The sequence below is a fragment of the Castor canadensis genome, chromosome X (genome assembly GCF_047511655.1).
Source record: "Castor canadensis chromosome X, mCasCan1.hap1v2, whole genome shotgun sequence".
NCBI classification, from domain to species: domain Eukaryota; kingdom Metazoa; phylum Chordata; class Mammalia; order Rodentia; family Castoridae; genus Castor; species Castor canadensis.
Window position 1 is genome coordinate 47,236,428 of NC_133405.1, and position 19,906 is coordinate 47,256,333.

At 36.4% G+C, this 19,906-nt stretch overlaps 1 protein-coding gene across 5 annotated transcripts in view; it reads left to right on the plus strand.

Annotated features, from left to right (window-relative positions):
• Positions 1 to 19,906, plus strand: part of Morc4 (MORC family CW-type zinc finger 4) — an 88,608-nt gene that overhangs the window by 9,485 nt on the left and 59,217 nt on the right. For 4 of the 5 annotated variants that reach the window (XM_074064435.1, XM_074064437.1, XM_074064436.1 and 1 more), the window contains 6 exons: positions 2,630 to 2,847; positions 3,788 to 3,935; positions 6,240 to 6,372; positions 6,694 to 6,822; positions 10,552 to 10,671; positions 12,237 to 12,337. In XM_074064435.1, coding sequence (XP_073920536.1) covers positions 2,630 to 2,847; positions 3,788 to 3,935; positions 6,240 to 6,372; positions 6,694 to 6,822; positions 10,552 to 10,671; positions 12,237 to 12,337 — 849 coding nt within the window. The remainder of the gene's footprint in view (positions 1 to 2,629; positions 2,848 to 3,787; positions 3,936 to 6,239; positions 6,373 to 6,693; positions 6,823 to 10,551; positions 10,672 to 12,236; positions 12,338 to 19,906) is intronic. The other variant, XM_074064438.1, reaches the window with a different exon arrangement.

Below are 19,906 nucleotides of genomic sequence, written 5' to 3' on the forward strand. Positions count from 1 at the left end.
GACCCAGGCAAAAAGTGAGACTATCTTCAAAATAACCAGAGCAAAAAGGGCTGGAGGCATGATTCAAGTAGTAGAGAGCCTGCCTAGCAAGTGTGAAGCCCTGAGTTCAAACCCCAGTACTGTCAAAGAAAAGGAAAGCCTATCATTAACTTTTTAAAGACCCACTATTAATGTTCTTTAGCTTCTGGGAATAGTGTGTGAATAAGGTAGTCCATATATTTAGCTGCTTTTTATAGCAAGATTTTCCTCTTTCAAAGGTCAAAGATTAACAACTGCCACAGAAGGCACAGATTGAAGGTATTTGCTGCTCCTGCTCAGAAGTGTACATCTTAGTAGGTCTGTTCAAAAGCAGCAGCTAGAGGATGATAGTATACTTATTAATCTCTTAATTCATTTATATTGGATGTGAGGGTGATCTGGCTGCAACATGTCACCCCATGTTGCAGGGGTTGCATTGATTACCAGGGTTGATTCTGCTGATCTGGCTGGCTGGGCGGATGTCCCCTTCCTCCCTCACTGCTCCATGTGTGTCCCTCCTGAAGCTGCATGCTTGGTCTAAGAGAGAGACCATCCCCAATAGAGGAGGACCATTCTTCAGTCAAGGGTATATGAGTAGCTGCGCTCCCCTGGTAGAACCTCCAAACAAGCTCTCATTTATATTATATATTGTATCACCACTATATCCAAGAAACAGTAATGCCTACTCTTGTATGTCCCTGGACTTTGCTAAGATTTGTTCCATTGATCGGCATCCCAATTTAAATTCATCTCTCTAGAGTTTTGTTTCTTGTGACACTTTAAGGTACTCAAGAGGATGTTGCTGTATTCTTGGTTTTTACTCAAAAAGCTGGTATCTGAGACCCTTGCTGTATAAACAATGTTGTCTTTTACATGCGAGGATAGAACAGGACTGACTTAGTGAAGAGAAACCTTTACCTGTCTAAGTCAAAATATGTCTTTGGAAAATTTTTGAGCTATACCAAGCTATAATATTTATTGCTACAATTATCACACATTATATATGGTGAGGGCTTTTATAGTTGGTAGTATTTGATTGGTACTCCACATCCATTCTGCAAATCTGCATTTAAAAAGAATACCTAGCATGGGAACTGAGGTCGGAAAAAAGCACATGAGAAGAGTTAAGTGAAACATAACATCATCAACAACAACAAATAATCCAGAGCTCATAGCTACTATCTTATTATTTTTGTCTTTTTCCATTCTGATTTTAGTCCTTCCTGAAATACAAAGGCCCACAGACTACTCTTCTGTGTTTTCAAAGGATCAGTTCTTGGAAATTACCTTTCTCTATCATTAGATTTATTTGTAGGATGCACAAAGCTATAATAAAGTTTTTACCCTAGGAGGACATAATGGTATTATTATTGCATAATATTTTGTGATAGAAAATTGAACAGTGGTCCCCTTTTTGTGGTGTAAACATAATACCACAACCTTCAGAAAATGGAAAGCAGGCATCTCAGTCCTTCTTGTTCCAAAAATAAAGTCAGGACTGAGCTGCTCAACTGTGGCATAAATATCTGTTTTATTGATGTTGGAGAAGCATCTAATCTGTAATACACAAAATCCTTCCTTAGATTATAAACTATAAGGGCAAGAATCGTGTCTTTTTTTATTAACACATAGGTCTCCAGTGCTTAGCATAATGCACAACACATAGTAGGGGCTCAGTAGATATTAAGTGAATGGTATAATGTGCAACATTGTAAGATTATTCACTTTGGAGAAAAACAGTCCTTAAAATTAGTTTTATCTGTGGTGAGAGAAGATATAAGAAGAAGATAATAATTTTCTAGATATCATGTCTTTAAATTTTTTTAGATTCTGTTACTTTGTTGTGTATCTAAGTATCTGAATGGAAAATAAGAAAGGGAAAGTTTCTGGCTCCTAGATTATGCTCATCATAAAGAACTACAGAGTTTGCTGAGGTGACTCAGTGAGAGGCCCTTAATAGAACAAGAGACTTTATACTGCAGCTGTTTGAAGATATTCAGAGGCAGAACTACCTATTTTTATCTCTTGGCTATATTCCAATGAACTGTACCAGCAGATGGAGCAGAGGGTAAGAATTGGAAGGGTTATCCTTTGGGTGGAGAGTTGAAATTGTCAAGGTATGTAATCTCTGACCTTAAGATTTCTAGAGGGTCATATAACCAGGTTAGGAGATACCTAGTCTCTTACCTTTGATCAGTGCCAGAATCTGGTACTTTTCTTTCTTCTCCAGATTAACTCCCCTTTTCACCTTACCCTAACTTTACTTCTAGCAATCAGGGCCATTATATCTAGACAAGAAAGGCAGCTGCACTAGGCTTTTGCCAGCACTCTGTTATTACTAAAAAGGGGCCTTCTTTACATTTACAAAGTGTGACTCTACCACTATGGAACTATATAAGTACACTTAAACTACACAGGAAAATTAGTCCCATTACCCCATAGTGATTTTCTATGTTTTTAAATTAAAAGTTTTGCCTGGAAACACTAAAAGGAGTAAAAAGGGAAGGACTTTTTACAAGTGTTCTTCAAGTGTAAGCGAAGCATTCTGCCTGTAGTCTATTTTAGCATGCTTTTGACTTTTCTGATTTCTTTTTTCCTTGTGTAATTACAGCTTTGGCTTTACAGACAAAGTGATAAAGAAGAGCCAATGTCCCATCGGTGTCTTTGGTAATGGTTTTAAGTCAGGCTCTATGCGGCTAGGAAAGGACGCTCTTGTCTTCACCAAGAATGGGGGTACTCTCACCGTTGGACTCCTATCACAGACCTATCTGGAATGCGTCCAGGCCCAGGCAATTGTTGTACCAATCGTTCCATTTAGCCAGCAAAACAATATCCTTTCTGGAAATGGGAAATGTTGATTAAGAATTAGTCTAATCTGACTATTTTAAAAGGAACCTCTTTCTTCGGGTCAAATTTAGCTACCTCTTAACATTTCATAATTCAAATAAGTTTTAATATTTAGAGAGAAACTCAAATGTCTTAAAATGTACTGGAATTTCCCTCTATTAAATATTTTTAAAATAAGTGGGAAATGACAGAAGTTTAGAAATGTTTTTGCTATATTAAAATTTTTATTATTATGTAGTTTAATCTATATAGGATATCTCTCCCTAATCACCACCCTGTGGTAAAGTTCCCAGGATGTTGTCTTTTTTCCCCCTAAGGATAGGTATTTACTTGCGTTTATACTCCTAGATGCATACTATTTGTTTGTTAGCATTTCTGATAGCAGAACTGCTCATTTGCCTATACCCAGGCAAGCTGTTATTGCTATTAGACACCAGGTTGTCTTAACAGGAGCAGTATAGCAGTAAGTTTTGAACTTACTGCTTCCAAATAGTTCAGTGTTTCAGCCTCTTACAGTTTCATAAATACAGCACTGTCTTTATTTACATTGCATCCTTGAAGCTGTGTTCTGAAGGTGGAGTTTCTCTACAACCTTTCTTTGTTTTCCCCTTCCCTTTCTTCTGTAGCAGTAATACCTATGCTTTATGTCTTTATTTTTGTATAAATCCAACCCAAAGAATACTCTTCCTACTTGATAGCATCCTGTTAAGATACTAATTTTTCTAGCTGGTGCCAGTGGCTCATGCCTGTAATTCTAGCTACTCAGGAGGCAGAGATCAGGAGGATCGCAGTTTGAAGCCAGCCCTGGCAAATAGTTCACAAGACAGGGCTGATGGAGTGACTCAAGGTGTGGGCCCTGAGTTCAAACCCTGGTACTGCAGGAAAAAAAGGATATTTTTTCTTTGACTATGCTTGGTTTTACAAAAAATGATTATTACTGAGGATTCCTTGCCAAGTCTAGAGGCCATCTTGAACTACTCAATTTTCAACAGTGAAAATGACCTGCTATCCCAGTTCGATGCTATCCCAGGCAAAAAAGGCACTCGTGTTCTCATTTGGAATGTCCGCAGGTATAGTATTCCAAGGATTATCGATCCTAATAAGAACAGGTAGTATGATGAAGCAGATTTTAATAAATCTTTCTAGAGAAGCAGAGCAGATAAATTTTGATACATATTTCTATCTCATTGCATACCTTTCTGTTACTTTTTCTTAGTTATATTGAGATGGTGCTTCTTGTTGGTAAAATGCTGTGCATTTAAGGCAGAAATGTAGTGTAACATTATTCTAACACCCTCAGAATCCTTTATAAATACCTATTTCATATTCACAAAATATGAGATTGGTAGATGATAGTTTATATGTTTGGTAATTAAAATGAAGTGTGAAAAAGTGATAAGACTAATAAAACACATGATCTTAAAAAAATAATTAATATTAGTGCTTTTAGAGTAGCTAGAATAGAAATACAAAAGTCTTTGAAGCAGATCAATTAACTGTAATGAGACTGGCTTAAGAGCATGTCTTTAGAACTAATAAAACAATCAAGAAATACTCTGGGATACATCATTTATTTACTATTGGCATGTCAAGTGGAATGCATTTAAGAATGTATTAAGACACAAATAGTAAAAACCTTTAATGTAAAATAAGGTATTACTGGCATATAGAGTACAGTCATTCTTCCTTTTCTACTTTGGTCAAACGTGTCCTCTATTTATACTAAAATTTATACTCCAGCAATACTGATTTATACAGAGTACTAACAAAAAGAAAAAGTAAGATAGCTTGTACAGATTTATGTTCCCTGTGCCCTACTGGGAAAAACCTCTAATTGCGTTAGAATGGATCATTTTCCTGAGGTATTTCCAATGATTTACACATATTAATTAGACTTTTCCTTTGTACATTGTTTTTCAGTTATATGTACTAGGTGTTAACATAAATAAAGGATTGCATAGTCAAGTAAGTTTTGGAAAAGCTGGCTTAAAGAGAGCACACGATGTTGCTTTGTTCCAGGACTTCTCAGAGGCTTTCATATGCTAATATGCATTGAAAATGCTTAAGAGAGCAATATAATGCATAGTATTTCCCAATTTTTACAAATGTTTTTGTAGATCTTTTGTCTTGCATGGGGAAGGTGAGGTATGGGGAGGACAGGGAACTTCAGTTTTCAGGACATCTGCATTAGAGTGGGGTGGGATAGTGAAAGTCAGGATTATCCTGAAAAATCTAGAATATACTAGTATAGTGGCATGGGCTTCATACAGGCTGCATGCCACAGTGGCTGTGGTTGAGCTGTGAGACTAGAAATTAGTTTTCAGCACAGCAGCTCTGAGCTTGTGAAGTCTGGCATATAAAGGAGGTGACACTAGAACTTGAGGCTAATAATTGTTTCCCAGTTTTATTAGATCATACAACTTTTCTTTCTTCCCATCCTCCCTCCCTCTCTCCTTCTCCCTCCCTCCCTCCCTCCTTCCTTTCTCTCTCTCTTCCTTAAGAATATTTCCGGGCTGGGGGAGTGGCTCAAGCGGCAGAGTGCCTGCCTAGCAAGTTTGAGGCCCTGAGTTCAAACCCCAGTACTACAAAAAAAAAAAAAAAGAATATTTCCGGGAACTACTATTCCACAGAGCACATTTTAGGAGCTATATGTTCTGATACGCATTTTCTCTATAACCCATCATTTATTTTGAGTTTTCAGGAATAAAGATGGATCTTACATTTTTTCCCCTGGCAGTGGTTAGTGATGTAGCTATCCCAGGATCTTGGAATAGACCAAAGCTAAGTGGCCAAAACAGACTATGGGAATGCTAATGGTCCTTATGAAAAGAATACCAGTACTATTATATGATAATTCCATAAATAATATACTAGAGATCTAGTAAATATATTCTGTTTCTACAGCAATCTTTTTTCCTCCTAAGATACAGGATTAGATCTGGGGAAATCTCATTAGTCTTACCTTATGGCTGAAGTTAGCAGTTCATTTTGACTCATCAATTCATTAAATTCGGGAAAGTGATATTCTGTGGTTTATCCAGCAATAGCCAGAAAGTTGGGATCTATTTTATGATCCTTCTTTGAGGATAGCTGACATCGATTGATTTATCTGATGTCAGACATTCCACATTCCTTTTTCTTTGTTTATGAGCTTGGCATCACCACCAGTATGAAGCAGTAGATTTGTTTAGACTGGAAATACCCTTAAGTATTTGTGTGATCCACAAATTAGTTTGAAGTTCCTTTGCATAGGGAAAGAAACAGATGCTGGAGAATTGGCTCATACTGTTTCTTTTCTCTTGGGTTCCTTGTGCACTTTTTTTTCCTGTTTGGAGCCAGTTTTTGTTAGATTAATGTTTGTTTCTTTTACCCAGAAACAAAGATGGAAAGTCTGAGTTGGACTTTGATACAGATCAGTATGACATCCTGGTATCAGACTTTGACGAAGAAGAAAAAGAGACTGGTGGGGTTACTACTGAGCTTCCAGAAACAGAGTATTCTTTACGGGTGAGTAAGAGTAGTCCTTCAACAGTGAGAGGTAGGATTTCCTATAGCGTAAAAATATTATTGAATAAGATTGAACTTTAATTATATAAAGATGGCAGTATTTTAGCCCTGTGCTAGGATTCCTTTTCACAGTCTATACTGAAACAGTTTAGATAATATTGTTTGCAGCATTTTAGTGTGGTAGTTGATGTAGTATAGCAAGGTACAGAAACTGAGCCAAATCTTTGCCCAGAAATAGGCTCAATTGGCTGGCAGTATTTTATGAGGATGTCAGTAAAATTGGCAATATGGCATAATAACTTTTCCTTCACTATTTCATAGGCATTTTGTAGTATTCTATATATGAAACCACGGATGAAAATTTTCCTGCGTCAAAAGAAAGTGACTACCCAGATGATTGCCAAGAGCCTGGCCAATGTAGGATATGATATGTATAAACCTACCTTCACAGTATCCTCACAGATACGTGTAATTGACTTCTTCATTTCAGGGTTAAATTTCTAGACATAGAAAGCCAAAAACTTGGCCTTTTCTAATTCAAGATTGTGTATTATAATACATATCCTATTATAGTGCACTCTAAGAAAGTATTTCTTTTTTTTTTGGCAGCACTGGGATTTGCACTCAGGGCCTCACACTTGCTAGGCAAAGCACTGTTTCACTTGAGCCACTCCATATTTTTTGCTCATATTTTTTGCTAGGGCTGGCCTCAGACCAAGATCCTCCTACCTACAGTCTCCCATATAGTGGGAATAACAGGTTCATACTACCACACCCAGTTTATTGGTTGAGATGGGGTCTTGCTAACTTTTTGCCCAGGCTGGCCTTGAATCATAATCTGCTCAATCTCTGCCTCCCAAGTAGCTAGGATTACAGGTGTGAACCACCACACCTGGCTGAAATATTTTTAACAAGTAATATATATTTTTAAATCTTTAGTTTAGTTATCCTAATGAGCAGCTAGGATTGAGAATCTCAGCCATAAGAAATAATCCACATCAGATTTGGTTTGTACTGGGATTTTGTTGTATTGCATTGATTCAAATAAAGTGTTGATTAGGACTTCTTAATCTTTTGGATATGGTATGGTTTTTGTTGTACTGAGTCCAGATTTAGACATAGATGGAGTTAGAATGAAAATTAAAGGTTGATATTTATAGGATGAAATGAATCGTTAACAAGTTTGACATTGATTTCCTAGTAACTTCTCAATTGGCAGCCACTCAGAAGCACTTCATTTTCAATTCTATGCTCCATTGCATGGGAAATGGATTTCAGATACTAGAGAAAATCTTAAGATGAACTATGTAAATTAGGTCAATCTTCACTGGTGGTTTTTTTTTGGTGGTACTGGGACTTGAACTCAGGACCTACACCTTGAGCCATTCCACCAGCCCTCCCCCCCTTTTGTGATGGGTTTTTTTTTTCTGAGATAGGGTCTTCAGAACTATTTGCCTGGGCTGGCCTCGAACCATGATCCTCCTGATCTCTGCCTCCTGAGTAGCTAGGACTATAGGCATGAGCTACTGGCACCCAGCAACTAGTGGTTTTTTGAGCAAAAAAAAAAAAGTCTTGGAAAGATGAGAATGCTTATGCAGTTATAAAGAATTCTCTTTTATTTTCTTGGTCCAAGAAATATGTTTATGTTGTGTTTGCTTTATTAAAGGCATTATCTTTGTCTTTATTTTCCTGAACAAAAATTAGAAATGGTGTTCTTCAGGGTTTCTTTCAGGCCAATGTCTGTCCATGCACTACATGTGTATCTCTACTCAACCCCCCTCTCCATTAAACCAGTTATCTTTTGTATTGTGGTTTTGGTTAAATGGATTCATTTAAACTAAATGAATCATAAATGATACGCCTAGTATCATTTCTAGGAGATCACTAAAGGACAAGATCATTGATGCTGACTTACTTACTCCACAGTTATCAAGACCTCTTCTCTCCCCTTTGTTCTTTTTCTTCACACTAATTTGGGTTTACTCCTGTCAGTGTTCTCCCATCCCATAATTTAGAATTTTGCAAGTATACAATAAAGAAAATATTTGACAATTAGTATCTTCAAAATGTTAATTTTATGCTGTGAGGATTTTGGTTTGTTTTGTCTTACTTCATTTTTGCTTTGTAATAAGGTCCTATGTGAAGTTTGCTTTGACTTCCTGAAGCCCCAACCATTGTATGTTCTGAGTTAGGTACCCACTTGTATTGCGTCTTTGTATCAGATCTGATGCACTCATCATATGATTTTGATGCATGTAGGTTATCATTTAAAGAGGGGTATGTTAATTTTTGCCACCATGACAGATACCTAAGAGAAATAGTTTAAGGGAGGAAAGGTTTATTTTGGCTCAGAGTTTCAGTGGTCTCAGTCCATCACGGCAGGAAGAGCATGGGGAAGCAGAGCAGCTAATATCCAGGAAGCAGAGAGAGAAAATGCCTGTGCTGGTGGGCTTTCTTCATTTTCCCCCTTTTATTCTGTCTGTGTCCCATTCTGTTTATTTTTTTGGCAGTACTGGGTGTTGAACTATGGGCCTTGCACTTGCCAGGCAGGCACTCTACCACTTGAGTCATACCTCTAGCCCAGAGATCATTTTTTAATAAGTAACAAAAATAAACTTTCATTCAATTCATTTGGATATGAAGATTCCTTACTATTTGTTTTAATGAAAATACCAGTTTCTCTTTCTCCCTTTTATATGTTTTTCATTCTCTTATCTTGGTTTTAAATTAAGTAGGAGTCATCAAAAACACATTATTATTTGAGCAGGGTGACTCACACTTGTAATCCTGGCTACTCAGGAGGCTGAGAATAGTAGTTCTAGGCCAGCCTGGGCAAAAATGTTCTCAAGACCCCATCTCAACAGAAAAAGCTGGGCATGGTAGTATGCACCTGTCATCCCAGCCACAGCAGGAAGTGTAGAGGATCATGGTCCAGGCCAGCCCAGGAAAAAAGGAAGACCCTATATAAAAAATACACACTTCAAAAAGGGCTGGAGGCATAGTTAAAGCAGTAGAGCGTCTGACTAGCAAGCACAAAGCCCTGAGTTCAAACCCTAGTACAACCAAAAAAACCCCTAATCATTTCATGTTTTACTTATAATAATTGTCATAATTTCATCAATTCAAGCTTGTTAACTTCTTCCACTGAAATATATTATAGGACTATTCATTATCTTTTAACTTTCACAGTGATTTTGTTCTTACTGTTTTTGCTAACATTGTGTTTTGTATGGTTAGTAGAACTTACTATGTTGCCTATAAATATGTAGACTTCTATTGTACCATTTAAAATTCTTCCCAGAACCTGTGAGCCCTAGAAGCAAATTGAGCAGCTTGAAAGTGTTAAGAAATATTTTGTGATTATTGAAACAGTATTTTTTGGAGGCACTGGGGTTTGTTTTGTGATTATTTATTGTTTAAAAACTGGTGGCATTTTGGTATATTTTCTTACAGTATTTTTCATGCATGTATATAGTTTTTGAATAATGCTTGAACATTTTCTAATGTTCTCAAATATTTTTCAAGGTCAAAATTTTAGGAGCTGCATAATAGACCATGTAGATTTACCAACATTCATCTAATAATCCCCTTGTGAAACATTTAAATTATTTTTCTGCAATAACTAATAGAAAAAAAATCTCTGTAAGTCATAAACCTTTTGGGCTTCCCTGTTTCTGTGGAACACATTTCTTTTTTTTTTTAATTTTTTATTATTCATTTAACCACATGTTCGTACATTGTTTAGGTAATTTCTCCCTGCCCCCCCTCATCCTCTTCTTCCTCCCTCTCCCCCTCTTCCCCCTTGCTTCCAGGCAGAACCTGTTATTCCCTTATCTCTAATTTTGTTGAAGAGAAGACATAAGCATAATAAGGAAGACAAAGAGTTTTTGCTAGTTGAGATAAGGACAGCTATACAGAGAGATTCCTAGCATTGCTTTCATGTACAAATGTTTTACAACCCAAGTTGATTCATCTCTAACTGATCTTTACACTGGTTCCTTTTCTAAGAAGAGAATTACTTGGACAAAGGTTAATAGTATTTTCAACTATTGCTACATATTTCTAAATGCCCTCTAGAAAGGTTGTGCCAATTTATATCCAGTTATATTTGTTTTTTTGCTATAAAATTTTGTTTGCTGAAGCCTCTGGTGTTTGTTTCCTTAATGATTTTCTTCTCAGAATAAGCAGGTGAGAATCACTTTTGGATTCTCTTGTAAAAATAGTAACCAGTTTGGAGTGATGATGTACCATAACAACCGGCTAATAAAGTCCTTTGAGAAGGTGGGATGCCAGATAAAGGTGAGTAGTTAATGATGCTTTGTCATAGAGGACTGAGGAGAATTTAAAATTGGAAAAGTGGTTAGATTCATTAATAGTTTTCACTTCCATCTCATGATGGTTGTTAAATTCTGTTACCAGTGACCTGTCTTGTATGGAAAAACTCTTGCTACTTCTCATTCTTCATGGATCATGGATGTTAATCAACCCAGGAACTTTACTGAATGCATTTTCTATGTAGCTGTTAATAAGAGGCAGAGTTAGAATACCAGAAACATCACCATGTGTATGAGCTTAGTAGTGTGTAAGGTTGCTTTTTCCATTAGCTTGGGAAGATAAGGCATATTGGAAGGTCTGTAAAGTCTGATCATTGAAGATCAAAATTTAGGTCCTGATTTTGTATTTATAAGCTATGTCCTTGTATGAATCATTTAACTTCTTTGAGGCTTAATTTCTCTACCCATAAAATGAAAACAAATAATAATCTTTCTTTTTCTACCTCACAGTTTACAGGGTTGAGAGTATTGGGTTTTTTGTTTTGTTTTGGGTTTTTTTGGTACTGGGGTTTGAAGTGAGGGTCTACACCTTGAGCCATTCCACCAGCCCTGTTTTGTGATATTTTTTTTTGAGATAGGGTCTCACGAACTATTTGCCCAGGCTGGATTTGAAACATTATCCTCTCCTGATCTCTACCTCCCGAGAAGCTAGGATTACTGGCATGAGCCACTGGTGTCTGGCATGGTTAAGAGATTTAAATGGAATAAAGTGTGTGAAATATTTCATAAACCAAACTATATAAATGCTGCTATCATCTTTAATGTTTTAATGATAGTTTAAAGTAGTAATTTCTACAAGTATCTCTTCCATTCCTATTCTTAGATTGCTAAAACACAATGAATGGTACACTGCTTTATATTAGTAGGACAATTATATAAGGCCCAGGATAGCGAACTTTCATTCTCTCTTGTTTTTTGTTGTTATATTATCTTTAAACAACTCATGTTTGTTCCAGTCTAATTATGCCTTGACTCAGTTCCTTCCACTAAAAAAATTAAGATTTTAAATCCCCGAACCTCTTGCATCAACTTATAATTAATTACTGCAATTCTGACTATTTGGTACTTGTTTAGTGGCCTTTGTATGTGGAGAGAATGCTTATTTTAATAGATAGGGTGTAAAAATGTTTTAGGTGAAGTTTCAGTTTCTTAGAACTGTGGTGTTTAATCTTGTTTTTTTAGCAGCATAATTCTTTATTCAAATGAAATCTTAGGGCAATCCTAGAATATAAATCAGATGAAAGTATTGGTTGTGTGAGTGCATTAGAGATGGCTGTTAATCCCTGAAGAATTTTAGGGGTCTATGAATCATTGTTTGAAAATTTCTGCTCTAGAATTTGTCCAAGTTTCCAGTTCCATGTAACACCTGCAGGCTATTGAAGTACATTCTAAGTGTTTTTCTAGATCTCAATGGCCTTTCCTTACCCCTGAACATCATGTAATCTTTGTATTATTGTTTGGAATCAAAAGGAAATGCCTCTGGGCAGTTAATAGTAATGTAAGTGTTGAAATTAATGTTTTTCTTCTAAGCCAACTTGTGGAGAAGGTGTGGGAGTAATTGGAGTCATTGAGTGCAATTTCCTAAAACCTGCCTACAACAAACAAGACTTTGAGTACACCAAGGAGTACCGGTGAGTCAGTCACCACAATTTCTTCAGATACGATTCTGTTCTCTGAAACCTCTAAAATCATCACTAAAAGCCAGCTAGATGAGAAGTTAATTAAGAATTATTTCAAATCTTTTTTCCAAGATTGGAGATAAAATGATTTGATTTTTAAATTAAAGTTTACTGAAACTTATATATGGAGTCCAGTTGAGACAGATGTTATGTTTAGAAATTATAGAAACATCACAGGAATCATTTGGCAAAATATTTCTGGTAAAGTGAAGAACATTGTTGTTCATGTTAGTTTAAAGAAGCAAATGGATATGAATTACTGAGCACATTGTGGGGGAAAATTTTGAAGTTTGTTCTGAAAAATATTCTTGAAGCCAGTGAATAGTTTCAGAAGAAAATGTTGGAACAGCAAGAAAGACATGTGCTTTCATAGAAGCATATAGATTTACTAGGAGAGACAAATAGGTAAGAATCAGAAAGGAACTTGACATTAATGCTGAATCAATAGGGATATTTTAGGAGATGAAGAAAGGAGTTGTTAAAGCCAGGTTAGAACAGGTTTTGAGTTGGGGGAATAGGTCATTGTCAGGGTGCTTACCTAGCTAGCATGCACAAGGACATAGGTTTGATACCTCCTAGGTGTTAAGTATGAGGGACTTGAGGGTGAAAGATAAAGAGTCCTTGATGCCCATGAACAAGTGTGAAAAGATATATACAAACAAGAAACTTAATACCTATAAAATAATTGCTTTACTGGAACTTATCTACAAAGTGAGGAAGAACCTTTATGCCTACAAATCAAGGAAGGCTTCACAAATCAGAACTTAAACTTGAAAGAAAAGTAAGTTTTCTAGGTGTACAAATAGGAGAAGGACATTCTAAGCAGAGGGAAATATATTTAAGAGCACAAAAAGAAAAGAGGTGTTCTTGGAATATGAAAAAAGAAAAGAAAGACATTTGGTATCATTTCCTTTTTTTCTTTCTTTCTTTCTTTTTTTTGAGACTGGGTCTCACTATGTAGCCAAGGCTGGCCTTGAACTCGAGAGTCTCCTGCCTAAACCTCCTTAGTGCTAGAATTGTAGACATTATATACCACCAACCCTGGTATGATATTTTTCGTTGAGGTATCAGCAGCAAGTTTTTTAGAATGAGAGAAATGTGATTTCCCAAATCTAGTTTTTATGCTCCAAACTATAATAAAGTTAAATGATGGGCCTTAACCTATCTAGAATCATAAGAACTTTAGGTTTAGTGTTTGATAAGGAAACATCTATTTAAATGGCAAGTCCAAATTAATTTCAGCATAACTGGGTTTTGGTCAGTCACACATGGCAACTATGTGTCCTCAGTTTAAGTAAATTGGTCTTTTAAGTGCTAGTGTGACCCATAATGGAGATCCTTGACCAGGACTTAAGAGCGAAAGTATGGAAATGACATTGATTTAACAAAAGTCTCAGAGGCCAAGTCATTCTGTTTTGCTTGAATGAAAGGAGTAGTCCCAAATCTCTGTATTTTTAAAATTTGGATACATTAACCCCTTAGTTTTTTTTTTTTTTTTTTTTTTTTGCGGTACTAGGGCTTGAAATCAGGGCCTGCACCTTGTGCCATTCCACCAGCCCTTTTTGTGTTAAGTATTTTCAAGATAGGGTCTCATGAACTATTTGCCATGGCTGCCTTCAAACTATAATCCTCCTGATCTCTACCTCCTGAGTAGTTAGGATTACAGGCATGAGCCACCGGCTCCCAGAAACCCCTTAGTTTTTGATGTGTAGTTTGGATATGATGAAACTACATTGAAGTCATTGCAGAGGATCCAAATAGATATTCTGTAAACAGTAGATTTATTTAGTTAAGCGTATGTGATTTCTGGCTTAAGTAGTTTAATTTATATTACATATTTTATTAAAAACAAAACTAGTATACTATTCTTCATACAGTTTTTTGAAGACAATAAATTTGTATAATTCATGTCCAATTCTGGCATCATTGTCTTTTTTTCTTTGATGCTGGGGATTGAACCCAGGGTCTTATGTACACTAAACATGCATTCTATCTCTGAGCTATACCCCCAACCCTATTGCTTTTTTATGCTCAATTTATTTTATATAAAATGAAAAGATGTTTAGCTAAAAGCACAGGAATTTGAAGCAGAGTGTGTTGGGGTACACCTGTAATTCCATTTGGGAGACTGAGGCAAGAGGATCATGAGTTTGAGGCCAGCGTCAGCTACATAGTGAGTTCCAGCTCAGCCTGGGTACATAGCAAGACCTATCTCACCCCCGCCCCCACACACGCATCCCAAGAAAACCCAGAAATTTGAGAAAAAGATTAGAGAAAATTATCTGCTGTCACAAACTCATTTTATGAGTATTATAGATAGTAAAACTATAAGTGATAAAAGAGATACCCACCGTCATACTATTGGATTATCTACAAATAAATTGTAATATCATTTTTAACAGTTGTAGGTATCAGATTTTAACTGCAATTATCAGGGTTCAAACTTAAAATATGTTCAGAGTGAACTTTACCTTAAGAATAATGTAATCAATGCAATATTATCTGCTGGTACATAACAATGGCTAAGCTTTGTGGAACTTTCTGGAGAAATTCAAGACATACTTGCTTTAAGGATCTTATGTTTATGGTAATAGATTGTCACATGTATTAAGCAAACTAGAGAGCCATATAATGGCTGATTGATCAATCAAAATCTGGTATGGTATAGGGAAAAATGCCTTCATAGAATAGATAGGGAAGGTTTGGGGATAGAAAGTATGCCTTAAGATGTGACATAAAGAATACTCAATTTAGAAGGGAGAAGGAAGGGAGTTCCAAGATGTTGCATGAGTTAAGGTAGTGACAGGATCTCAGAATGGTAATGATACGGGATATGGAAATAAAAGGATGTAACTGGAGTGAAGGGAAATCAAGTAAGATGGGTAGTGTAGGGCCAGATCCTAGAGCAATGATTGGCAAATATTTTCTGAGAAGGACCAGAAGGTAAATATTTTGGACTTCATGAGCCATAGGGTCTCTTTCACAGCTATTCGAGTCTGGTAAAATATGAAAACAAGTAAGTCCAATATAATTTTGTTCACAAAACAGGCAGTGAGTGAGATTTGCCTCCTAGGCTGTAGTTTCCTGACCCCTGTTGTAGAACCACCTTTCCTGAAACATGTGCCAACCTACCCACAATGAACTCATAGGGGAGCCATGAGATATTTTTAAATTTTGAGGTAAATACAGTGATACTCTGTCTATAAACAGTAGAAAGTAATTTCTATTTGTTGTAACAAATTACCACAGAATTATGGCTTAAAACAACACTAACTTACTTAGAATTCTGTAGGTTAGAAGTCTGAAACGGATCTTGTTGGGCTAAAATCAAGGTGTTGGCAGGCTGCATTGTTTTCTGGGGACTCTAGAGGAGAATCCATTTCCTTGCCTTTTCCAACTTCTGGAGGCTGCCTGAATTCCTTGGCGCAAGGCCTTCTTCTCTGACATCAAAGTCAGTAATGATGTGCTGAGTCCTCTGTCATCCCATTTTTTAATTCTCTAATTCTGACTCTTGCATCCCTCTCTTCAACTTTTAAAGACCCCTGTGATTACATTGGATAACTTAGGAAGATCTTTCTATTTTAAGGTCAATTGATGAGTAACCTTAATTCCATTTTCAGTCTTAATTTCCCCCTTGCTGTGTAACCTAACATACTCAGAGGTTTCAGGGATTAAGACATAGACATCTCGGAGGACCATTATTTTATTACCACCATCTGCCCTGTGGCACCCTAAAAGATTCACTTCTCACATGCAAAATGTGTTTACCCTGTCCCAATATTCCCCAAAGTCTCAACCTACGATAGCATTAACTCAGAGTCTAAAATCTCAGCTAAATGTCATCAACTCAAAAGTCCCAAATATAATTATCTAAATCACATATGAATGATACCCTGAATATGATGTATCTTGTGGTAAAATTCTCCTCTATCTATGGATGTATCCCTTCCTTTCTTCCTTCCTCCCTTCCTCCCTCCCTTCATTCATCTATCCAGCTGAATTTCTCACCTAAAATAAGTAGTGGGACAGAAACAAGACACCACTTACACACACACACACATACATACATCCATATATACATACATACACATTTTTCTGGATCAAGTAGGGGGAAAAAGGATTCACAGGTACCAGCTAGTCAAATTCCATTAAATTTAAAAGGTTTAAGAATAATTGGCATTTGCAACTCTGCTCTCTAATCTTAAGGCTCTGCCCTCTGGGCTTACTGTTTACCCTCCAAAAATCATCTTTGTTCAAGAAGGGTAGCATGTGCTTGCATCTGAATAGTTTCATCAGTCCCTTTCCTGACTATATATAGAGTTTTGAAGATTCAGTAGACTTCTTTCGTTATATACTCTTTCCGTCCTTTCAGTCCAAGCTGGAAATTTTTGTGCTTGCGCCATTCTTAAGAACTTTGTGGGTATTCTTCCATGAATGTCATGAATATAACAAGAGGCTCTTGACAGGTCTTTCCTAGACAATCCTGTTTCTATTCTTGGCATCAACTGAGATGGTTGTGGAGATCTGTGAGTCACTTGCTTATTCTTTTCACAGAGCCTTTCATGTAACTGAATATTTTGAAATTTTGATCTCATTTGGATATTATTAAAGGTGGTCCACCTTCACTCTCAGCTTTTTCACTAGAAGCACACTTTCCTAAGAGTGAAATCTCTATAATTTTAATAACATCTTTTGCAGTTTGGATGGGCTGAGAATTTTTCCAGATCATCAAATTCTGGTTCCTTTAATTTATCTTTTTCCTCTTGGATTTTACATATATGGCTGGAGGACACCAGGCCACACCTTCAACACTTTGTCTTGAGATCACCTTAGCTAAGTATTCAGTTTCATCAGTTGCAAGTTGTGGTTTCTGTATAACTGCAGATCATTCTTGCTAAGCTTTCTACCATTATTTAACAAGGATCAGCTTCTCTTGTTTTCCAATATCATGTCCATCATGTCTTTTTTAATTGGCTTATAGTAGTTGGACATAGTAAGGGGTTTCATTATGACATTTCCATACATGAAATACAATGTACTTTGATCATATTCACCCCTCTATTACTCCCTCTCTTTCCCCTCTTTCCATTCCCTATCATCTCCCTAGTAGTACCACCTCTGTTTTCGTGACATTGTTTTTTTTCCCCCCCTAACTTCCACAAATGAAAAAATGTGATACTTGTATTCATGGGACTGACTTATTTTGCCTAACATGATGATCTCTAGTTCCATCCATTTTCCAGCAAACAACATAACTTCATTCTTCTTAGTGGCCGAATAAAACTCCATTATGTATACATACCACATTTTCTTTATTCATTTATCCGTTGATGGGCACCTAGGCTGATTCCATGATGTAGCTATTGTAACGTCCATATTTCTGTTAATAGTATGTTCAGTACAATTTAGACTTTTTCTGTAATCCTCAAAATTCTACCAGCCTCTGCCAATTTTTAGTCATAAACATCCCACAATTTTTGATAGTCACAATTAGCACCCATTTCTAGGTACCAAAATCTGCTACATTCTTTATTATAAAATATCTTTGTGAATCTGGGTTTAATCAGTTTAAACTTAAACATTGGTAATGAGAGAATTCTGTCATTTTGCTATTTGTTTTATAGTTTTTCTGTCCATCATTTCCTATATTATTGTCTTTTTGTTCAACCGATTTTTGTAGTGAAACATTTAAATTCCTTTCTGCTTTTCTTTTCTGTGTATTCTCTAGCTATTTTCTTTGTAGCTTATCATGGGGATTATGCATAGTATCTCTTTTTTCTCTTCACCTTCTGTACCTCCACAATGCCTATGTTAGGCCATTAATGATGTCTTACAGGATCCTTAAGCTCTTGTCACTTTTCTTCAGTCTCAATAATTTCTTATTTCAGATTCATTGATTATTCCTTCTGTCTACTCAAATCTTCCTTTGAATCTCTCTAGTGAATTGTTTGTTTCCGTTATTGTACTTTCCAGGTCCAGACTTTCTTTTGGTTCCTTTTTAGGTCTCTGTATTACAGTTTCCATTTTGTTCAAATACTATTTTCTTGGCTTTTGTCTTGTCTTCCTTTAGTTTTTTGAGCATCTTTAAGACAGTTGTTTTAATATCTTTGGTAGGTCCATCAGATCTTTTTCAGGGACAGTTTCTGTTGGTTTTATTTTTCTTTTGAAAGGGCCATACTTTCCTATTTCCTTGTATGCATTTAGATTTTTTTCACTGAAAGCTGGATATTTGAATATAATAACATAGTAACTCTGGAAATCAGATTCTCCTCCTTTCCCAAGGTTTGCTGTTTTTTTAATTATTGTAAACTATTTCTGTGCCAAGGATCAGGCTGAAGTGTAAGCTTAAGTTCTTCTATTCTGAACCTTTCCCTGGGAATTCACAATGACTTTTAAATTTTCCTCATATATGTGACTGCTTTTGAATGTCTTAGCTTTTAGTCTGGCTCCTAAAACAGACTGAAAAAAGAGAAAAATGAAGGGAGAAAAAAAGTGCCATTTCTTTGAATTCCTTGGCCATCACTTTAGCTGGAGGAGGAGAGGCTTGTAATAATGGAGAAATTGCAATAAAAATGGCCACTTGGCCTTTTTGTATGTACTTTATGATCAGAAATAGTAATCAGTGATGAGAACACAGATCCCCTGTATTTGAAAGATAGCATCCTTTTTGCCTACCTTATGAGGTTCTTCTTACAGGGCAGGGTGCCTGCCACTACGCTATGGGTGGGAAATGGGTAGTAGTTGTTTACTTTGCTAAGAACCACAGTTTACCATCTGAGAGTTCCAAAATACTTCTCTCAGGCCGATTCTGCCAATGCAGTTCTTGTCTAGGTGAGGAAACAGATTTCATTTGGTTCTTACTCTGCCATCTTCCCAGAAGCCTATCTAATTTTCTTTCTAAAGTAGATTTTAAAAAGGAAACAAGGCATAGTTCTATGCCTATAGCTTGAGGGAAGGATATTAACAAAGAGATAGGAGCATTGGTAGGTTAAAGAAAAATAACAGTTGATAGCAGAGTTAATATATGGTTATTATAATCTCGTGTTTGTGGTGAGAATCTAATATAATATGAGTAAGGTAGAGGTAAGGAAGAGTTACTTTTGTGGGAGTAGTACTAGAGTTTGACTCAGAGTCACACACTTGCTAGGCAGATGCTCTACCACTTGATACACACCCCCGTTCCTTTTGGTTTAGTTATATTTTGGATAGGGTCTCTCATTTTTTCCTGGGCTGACCTGGGACCATAATCCTACCTATGCCTTCAATTGCAGGGATTATAGGAGTGTACCACCACACCTGACTTGTTCTATTGATATGGGGAGGTCTCCCTAACTTTTTACTAGGTCTGGCCTCAAACCACAATCCTCCTGATCTCTGCCTCTGAGTAGATGGGATTATAGATGTGTGCCACCAATCCTGTCCCAGAAGAGTTAATTTTAAGAAAACGTCTAAAGCCTTTGAGGAATGATCTACAGGGTGAAGAAATTTTTAAATGTTATAAATTCTAAATTTGTAATATTC